Genomic DNA, 9,033 nt, shown 5'->3' with positions numbered 1-9,033 from the left:
ATTTTTGTAGATTTTGCTGTACTACATTTTCTCGTTTGCTGACTTATTTTTGTTTATATGCATAGAAACAAACAACCATCAGCCCCTTTCTCTGAAATGTTTTCAAGAAGTAAATTCTGGCTTCACAGTTTGAACAGAAACACCAGTGCATTGAACTTTGTCTTCCTTACATGTAGATGCCGTCACAGCGACAGCGCCCCCAGTTTCTAGGAAAGCATGAATAATTTTTAAAAGTGTTAAAAGTGCGCTTTTCAACTTTTCATACATTAAAGAATAGTATAAAGTTGCAGAAAAGCTGTGCCTAAGACAAATTAATTACTGTCAGCTACTCTTTCAAGACGGCAATGGAGGTATCTTCATGGTGACTGTAAACTGATCCTTTGCGTAGAATATCCTGTTTTCAGCGTGCGCCCTCGATTGGAAAGTGCAGTGGGTATTAGCAATGCCGTGCGCCTACACATAAGCACAAACGATTTTTTTTTCTCAACCACATTTGAAGTAATTCTTAGCATTTAATTTTTCCGTCTTTGAACTTGGGCAAATGGTAAATAATAAATATTGAAAAGTCATTTATGCTTTATTAAGGAACATGTAGGCCCTATCACTGAATTTGATGTGGAAATCACCACGAGAAGATGAGAGGGGAAGGACAAAATCTTCAACTATTTTTTCCCCTAAAGATCTTCTAATTTAATAAATCTGTCATTACTGTAAACACTTCTGGGTTGGCTATGACCAAGCTCAGTTTATGGACAACCATTACAAATTCACAAGGCAGCTGGGATTGGGATATAATCTAAGAACGTGTAGGTGGGATACACCACAAAATTTACATGAATTAAGAAAGAATACGCATTCACGAAAACAGTCATGTAGAGTAAATCCCTTTCCAACACTACCCAGTTCCAAACCCTTGTAATACTCAGACATGTCAAAGTGACGTAGTGCGCCCCATTCTTGGTCCCCGCATGAGTTTGTTCATAGCTCGCTTGACGTGCGCTGTGGCGCCGTGAGCCTTGCGTTGCGCCCTCTCGTGCTTCTCGTCTGCTCGTTTGTGCTTCCACTCCCGGAACGCGTTGTGGAAAAGTTCGGCCACGTTCCAGATCTGGCGGCCGTCCTTGGCTGAGATTTCGCAGTACGGGTAGCCCATATCCTCCGCCAGTTTCCTCCCCTCCGACTCAGTGACGGTTCTGTCAGGAAGTAAGGAAAAAGCAGACGAAATTACGAGATTTAGGACTACAAGTCTCAAAAAAGAGTTCCCTTTTCTGCCCATTCAGAGAGATTTTATTGAAACACTTGGCATATACTTGTGACGTTTGCAATATTTGTAACGTTTGAATTACATGTATTATCATTTACATCTTCACAATGGTCCACATGTCAGAACCTAGTCTTGATTACAGCGGATAGAAAACCTTGTTTTTCATCTGCGTTGACAGTTTGAAATTTCTTTAAAACGGTCAGTTTACAAATGTTTGTGTCTGAAAAAAAAGGCCTACATGGGGATGGATCTCCTGTAGGACCCTTTTAGGTTTTTACTTCATCGTAGGCTATTATCGTAAAGTGGATATTTGCAGCTGACACATTCTCTGACAGTCTTTCTTCGTACTTTACTTGAAATTTTATATCCTTAAAAACTTTATAAAATTGATCTGAACAGTCTACCCGTGTAGGCCGATCCGCAGAGCTCATTGTTAATGTTGCCAACTGATAGGGCTTTCTGCACTGATGGTAAATGAAGATGCGCGTTCCTGAACTGCTACAAGTATTATATTTGATGCAGGTAATTTGTATATTTTCTGTGGAAATGTGTTCCCTTCGAACCTCATTTCTTTGCGCAGATCATTCTTGTTGGCTACTAAGATGACGGGCAACGAGCTAGTCGTCTTGAGGGCGTTCTCCACATCACGTTTAATGTTCGAGATTTCTTCGAAGCTCCGTCGGTCTGCTACCGAGTAGACGAAGAGGAAGGCGTCGCCCCAGAGCGCGTAGGCATTGCGGTGTCCGTGCTTGTCCTGAAGACAAAAACCTATGAAGTTGGCATTATTGAACATAACAACTCGGTACATATGTTTATACGTCTTTCGGGCACACACTCAGTTACGTCGCGGCACCAACAGATCTAGAAATTGACAGATTACAATGGCGTTCCATATCAACGGTGCACGCTTCTGCATATACCCAAAATGGTTCACGCGATCAAGGCGCACGCAATTTTTAGCGGAAGAGATTACGGTCGCTCTTTGAAAGAGGGCAGATAGGTGTAGTGTCGATCAAAACTAGAAACTATTATACAATACCTACAAAAATCCCCGCCATCTGAATCAGTGATCACTTCATTTCACTTGACTGCATGGTTCCCACTCCCATTTCATATATTTCATTCCCATTCAGAAAGAGGAAAATAATGCAGGGACGGAAAGTTGTCTAACATTGCACGCCACTACCGTGTGAGTAGCGCTTTGGACACCAATCTGTTTCGAAAATGACAGACTAATTTGTTCTCCTAATCGCAAGGGGGTTTTGCAGGTGTGTAAAAAACAAATAGGCCTGATGAATGTTTCACATTCGTGCAATGGTAAGAATCATTTCATTCGTTGGCAGATGGAATGTTCAATTCCATCTAGTTTCACCTCGTGGAATCAAACATCATTTCATCGTCTCCTCATTATTGGTCTTACCATTGCACTCATAACAACTCATAATTTATATATTACTGCGGTGACAGAACGATCCCGTGGACAGGTGGAACGCGACCAAGCGGCCGCCGTGATTGGCCAAATGCACGCGCATCAAGCTGAAGAACGCGCACGTGTGTGTGTTGCTCACCAGTGGTTGCCATCGCAGTTATGGTGTCGACCAGGCACCACAGATGAGATTTGATGTTTAATTAATGGGCCTGCTAAAAGAGACAGGGAAACACCTCCCCGAACACATTTTGATGGAGGACGACGGGGCTTAGTAAATGCATTTTCAGAAATATTATTGTTTTTCATGTAGCTATTGTGGTATACTCACGTGACCAGCAGTGTCTAAAATTTCCATGACAACGTCTTCTCCATCAACTGCTGCATGATATCTGCACAAATATTCTGAAATGTCAATAAGATTTTATACAATCTGAGGAACGTCAACGACGAAAGATAAATATTTCTTGTTAATTTTTAAATTCCTTATAGTGGTTGGTTTACAGTTGATACATTTACAAAATTATAAAGTACGTCCACTCACATTATGACCGGTCATCTTGCATGAATCATGCAATAAAGGTCAGTGAGCGGACTGACTTACCTAGTGTAGGGTCGTACTCTCCAATGAAACGCCTGGTTACATATCGCACCATCAAAGCTGTCAAAGAATTAATTTCGTTACATTTTTTCCATTGTCACATTCTCTTGTGCAGAGCGACTTACGGGAGGGCAAATGGGGTCAAAGAGTAGCTGGTGGAATACTGTGAAAGACGCTATCACGTGAAAGAGCGTCGTCTATTGGCATACAGAAATTTATTTTGAAGTTTAAAATTCCTTTCACCCCCATGGACCATCAATACTCATTAGATAAGAAAAATGCGACGTTTCATTGGGGTGACGTCGGGGAGAATTTTGATATCAGTTTTCTTATTTTTTTTCCAGTTTTTTCAATTTCTAAATTTCGGCTTTGTATATTAAGGGGGTGGGTAGCAATACCATCTCTCTCCACTAAAATGATGTGGAATCATATCGTCTTGATTTTGTGTTCTGATTCTAAAAAAAAATAAGAAAGTTATGATACATTACAGCTGAAGTGCATTTATCACTGAGCGAAACTATTGGCACTCTGAAAGAATTTAGGGGAAAAGACAGGAACGAAACGAATTAGACGGAGAGGTGAGTCAAGAAAGTGGGGGGTGAACTTCACCTGTTTTGCCAACGCCTGGTGAGCCGAGCAGCACGACACGGAACGACAGCGAAGATGGCGGGGGAGACGAGTGAGAATTCTCTGGCAGTGGACTCGACGAGAAGGTGGTCGACCTGCGCGTCCTTGTCAGACTCATCGTTTGATTAAAACGTAGGTCGGTCAAATATTACAGCATAACTCATGATTCACCATCATTAGTGTTACCCTCCTCCCTGTTATTGTTCCATGTAGATTGAGGTTCCAATCGGCAGCTATTGCGATGTCTGAACATCCAAATTGTTCAAGATACTGGGACGTTCTTGGATGGGAATCCAATGGATGAATCCATCCAGAGTAACAGGCCGAATTTGTCCCCAACGCCATACACTCTCGTCAACCGCCGAAGGACCGAATACCGCACTGGCCGCACCGTGTCTTGTGGCTCAGGACACCCATTGCATTAATCATACCTGTCCGCTGATACACTGGGCTTCCATGAAAAGACACAGGCAAGGCGGGAGCTTCTCCACCCGCAGAGCTACCCACAGACTGACCGGCTAAAATATCGCAGTTCGCCGATCTGCAAGGGGTGGCAAGAAAGTAAATTGTATAGAATTATCCACTTATCCCCTCGCAGTACGTATTTATTATTCGATATCAATCATGCCGATGGCGAATACCGAAATATCACGTTTATTTATAAAGCTCTCCTTGTCGGGGACAAAATACCAGCAATCACTGGATGACGAGAGTTGGTACATAACGCGTGCATAGGTGTGCCCGGCACGTTTATAAATACCTCTTCTGTGAGACAGCTGCAGAGGAATGAACTTAATTTTTCAAGCATATCGAAATGGCAGAAACTGCTTCGGCTGCACGCAACGTGACCAAAATGTACGATGATCCAAATCTGCCACCCAAAAAAGTTGCTCCAAAGCTTGGTGAATCTTGGCAGATTTGCATCCAGCACACATGTAGTGTTACAGCACTATGGTCAAGCGCCAGTGCTCATAGTGACTGTGTGTGCCGTATTTATCCTTACTGCATGTCTTATGCAAATCATTCTAGGTATGTGCTTGTATATGTTTTCTCTTTTCTTTGTGTTCAAACGATTGTCGCTCACCCGGCAGGGCTTAACTAGAAGTCTGATCAAGCGCTTCGATTTGTAGATACAAAATGTAGTTTTAAAATAAAGATTTAAAAAGAAATTGAATATTACATTACGGGGCATGAATTGTGCTTCAACAGATGCCTTCAAGTGTTTCCCTATTGCTACGACTCATGTTCAACGGGCTCTAATTCCATGTTCAATTCATGTCCAGTAATTCGAGATCAGCTTGATTTGTGTGCGTGTCGTTAGACCTACAGCTACAAATACGAAACTAAGCAGGCAATCGAGGCAACTCTTAAGGCACAAACACCATGGCCCCTGTCAGGGTTCGAGCGCATAAACTACGGCACATTAAATTAAACATTAAACATTAAATTGTGACGCTTTAAAGCCAATGAAGATTCCAACGTGCTTGTACACGTGCAGTGGATTATACTTTGACTAACTTAAATGAATTGGGGTTGAGGGCTTCTTTGACTGACATTTTTAGTCTGGACTTTTTTATGCCTATCATAATAGGTGCTGGGTCAAGTTCTCCCACAATCATCGTCGCCACGGCAACTAGAAAGTCCTCAAAACTGATTTTGGTTTGTGATTTGTCTTTAGACTACGGCAAAATTATGATAATGTGTTGGGTAAGAAAAGGAGAAACAGCAAACGAAACTCTAAGAATTAAGAGTTCATTTTGATAAACCAGTCACTGACGCCAGAATGTATACAATGGGGAATTTTCAAGCACCCTGATTTGGTGTCAACATTTGTCGATGTTGGTATCAACAATGCGAGAAACAGTTTCATTTTTGCCTCTGCCATCCAAACAAACATCCACATTCGCTGCATTCTTCACACTGTACTCGGGTCTCGGCGGGTCGAGTCAATTTTTCATATTTCTGTCTCCTGTTTAATTTAACCCCGAAATAGTCGCGGTTAACGAACTGGGGTAAGGAACGGACAGTTTATGGTGTCCTCGACTTTGTAGACGCGGAACATAGGGGTCCGTTGACCGATGTCGTACTAAGAGAATTTATCGTATTCAGCGCTCAAGATTTTCACATTAATTTTGTTCCCCCGTTATAGACCTGCGTCATACTATTGAACGTGTAATGTAACTTATTACGCCAAATCGGGGATAGTCTTGAATTTCGTAGGAATCATTTTATTTGCTATAACCGTATTTCGCACATTTCGCAGTTAGCCAAACGCTCCCTTTAAAAAAAAGAATATATCTTTTTACGAAATTAGGAAATATGCCTTACTTTAGGTATGAAAAAACTGTCAGACAACTAAAATACATGTATATATTAATCGAAAATTATTTACTGGCACCTTAATCGGATTAACCTCACAAATGAAAGGTAAGGAGACAGGCTAATAAATTAACCTTGCCCAATGGAAAAAGTCTCTAAATCAACACGTCTATCAGCATGTAAACTCCATTATATAATCAGAATACACTTCCATGTCAACAAAGTCACGCGGCTGGCTGGGTGATAGGGGTTAGTCTGTTGTTTTCTCGAAGGAGCGACATCGCATTTTTGCCCGCTGTTCGAAGGCGTGCTTTTGTACAATCACTTTTCTCGTGCATCATATGAATTGATTGTAGCATCAGATCAATTTCTTTAAATTTACTTTGTTAGGCAACAAGCATGTGTCTGATTTTATGCATTAAATCCAAAGAAGCATGTCTGAAACAACACATCAAAAATGAAAATTGGAAACCGACAAGCGAGTCTACAATGACACGAAATAAACAACAAAGTACAGGTAAAATCAGGCAGAACAACATTAATCACTGAGGTGTTTTGATTAAGTTATACAATTTAAATTAACTTCAATCACTTTCTCATTTTTTTTGCAACGTCCCCCAACTGAATCAACGATTTTCAACAGTTTACGAAATGAGACAATCTGTCACTCATTTCGTCGAAATGAATCCAAGAGTTCAGCGTCCGACCCGCCACCAACACCAATTCGATCTATCCCTCCAGAGCTAACAAATAACCCAGAATATAAGACTCGCCATTCTGAGAGGCAAGAAATATCATCGTCGATTTTACCGTCGAAATTGTCGGAAGTCTTTACCCAATATCGTCTTCACCCAGCAGCTGTCGGCAGAGCGAGCTTGGCAAGATGATTTTTTTCAGAACGGCACAGCGTGTAGCAAATAGGCCCGATATATCGCTCACGAATGTCAGCCGTTTCACGTTACTTCGTAGTGTAGACCACTCCCCTCCGGCTATCCCCGTGTACGTGTTTACATGTGCATGTACATGTGTCTGGTCCCTTCTGTTCAACAGCTAAGACAATACAGGAAATCTGGTACAGGTACAACTCCTGACCATAGCTTCACAGTGACTCCGCGTATCCGGGCTTCACTACCGGTAAACCTGGCTTGGGTGCAAATCATGTAGCTCAGCTGCCGCAGCAACACTACTTGATTAAAGCTAACATTCACAGAAAAAGGGTCACAGAAAGTGGGCACCATGTGCTCAAAACAAATTTTAAAGGGAAAGTCTTAGGCTATGTCGGAAACGGGCTGAAAGAGCTTCGAATAGGCCTATTGTCTGCTAGTATTTCCAATGGAGTGAAGACCTAGACCTAGCTCTTGACAACAGATCCGGATACAGCCTTATTAATGACTTTCAATTGGCTTAGGTACTGATGACATCACAACTTGTTCACGTGTGCTCTTTCCACGGTAGCAGGCTGCGGAGAGCAAATAAGAAAACAAGAGGTGACGTCGACAGTACGTAAGCTTATTGGATGTTACTTTTTACAGAATAGGTGATTAGGAAAAATACAGCGAACACTGCATAAACATCAGGATGATGAGCAAACACTGCATAAACATCAGGATGATGAGCAAACACTGAATAAACATCAGGATGATGAGCAAACACTGCATAAACATCAGGCCTATTTCCAGTTTTATTCCAAAAACAGAATGATGAGGATGTAATCACGGACACACAAGGATATTTGGCCCGTGCCCACACAAAAAAATAGGATGGAGACGGTTGTGCGCATTTCTCGAACACTCTGTTTTTTCACCTCGCACTGTCATCGTGACTTCATGATCAGGCGCACCCTGTTGACATTTTTACGGACCATAATGCACCCCATGACATTTAGCAAAACCCATTATCCATCAGAAACACACACACATGTACACCCAAATTGATCCATCTTCTTTGAATGGTCTACCACCATTTTGAGGTTCAAGCGGCGGGCAAAATTATGCAGGCAATTCCCGAACAAATAAACAAGTGACAGAATTCACCATCAGGCTATTCTTTACAAATGCTTTGCTGGCACTCCAGAAAAGCCGTAAACATCTTCACCTCGATATGGCAACCGATTTCCAGTCCATGATTTAGACGCAGGACCAAAGCATTATAACGACCAGCGATCAGACACGAGATTGCCGACAGTTAAATCAGAAAAACACGACTGATAACGACATTTCTATTAATTTCGTTCTCAGGGTCTACATTTTGTGGGCGCTTTTGAATTTTGCTCCATGCTTGCCACAGTGCGTGTACAAGCTGGGTTAAACGCAGGGAGCGTCCGCATCTGACGTGAAGGGGAGTCCCTACGAACTAGAAACAACACTTTAAATCAAACAAACTGCAATGGAACGAGTTGCATGGAGGCAATTTCACAATGGCTGCCGTTCGGTATCGAAGCGTGACGCCATTGTGAACCAGGAAGTGTAGTGCAAACGAATGGAGTACGCGCGCGTTGGTTCACGCGCTATGCGCATGACGTATTCACTTCGGTGCTCTAAAAGGCCTTCATTGGTTGAAATTATAACAAATAACGGTATGTCTTACCTCACTCCTCGACATGTCGATCCAATTAAACTCTCGTGGTGTATCAGAATGACTCCTCTTCAAACTGATGATAATGATAATTATCGTTTTGGGCGAACACACACCCATTTATAATACGCAATTCCTGATGAAAATAACTTTCTAAAAGGAGCAAACATTGACGTCTTTCTAGGAAACATTACTTATAAACATTCTGTCATTTATCATTACAGC

General features: G+C 41.9%; 1 protein-coding gene across 1 annotated transcript; it reads right to left on the bottom strand.

Moving 5' to 3' along the window:
- Positions 1–492: 492 nt before the first annotated feature.
- LOC110988278 (ras-related and estrogen-regulated growth inhibitor-like) lies at positions 493–7,577 on the bottom strand. Its single transcript, XM_022251636.2, has 6 exons — positions 7,045–7,577; positions 3,898–4,456; positions 3,292–3,348; positions 3,019–3,092; positions 1,825–2,015; positions 493–1,190 (listed from the first exon to the last, which is right to left on the bottom strand). Exons 2-6 carry the CDS (start codon positions 4,031–4,033, stop codon positions 932–934), a joined length of 717 nt encoding a protein of 238 aa, XP_022107328.1. The 5' UTR covers positions 4,034–4,456; positions 7,045–7,577; the 3' UTR covers positions 493–931.
- Positions 7,578–9,033: the final 1,456 nt, after the last annotated feature.

Source organism: Acanthaster planci, linkage group LG03, assembly GCF_054643075.1.
Source record: "Acanthaster planci isolate LZ-2023a linkage group LG03, COTS_SCS, whole genome shotgun sequence".
In the NCBI taxonomy this organism is placed as follows: Eukaryota; Metazoa; Echinodermata; class Asteroidea; order Valvatida; family Acanthasteridae; genus Acanthaster; species Acanthaster planci.
The sequence above is the reverse complement of the archived record's forward strand: the minus strand, read 5'-3'. Positions and strand labels throughout refer to the sequence as shown.

What these genes read in the sequence shown, in the direction of transcription:
- LOC110988278 (XM_022251636.2), bottom strand. Translation starts at nt 4,033, where the DNA reads ATGAGTCTGACAAGGACGCGCAGGTCGACCACCTTCTCGTCGAGTCCA. An exon ending in ACCAGGCGTTGGCAAAACAG is followed by an intron (nt 3,349 to 3,897) that starts GTGAAGTTCACC and finishes ATTCTTTGACAG; the next exon opens with CTTTGATGGTGCGATATGTA. An exon ending in TTTTAGACACTGCTGGTCAC is followed by an intron (nt 2,016 to 3,018) that starts GTGAGTATACCA and finishes TTTTGTCTTCAG; the next exon opens with GACAAGCACGGACACCGCAA.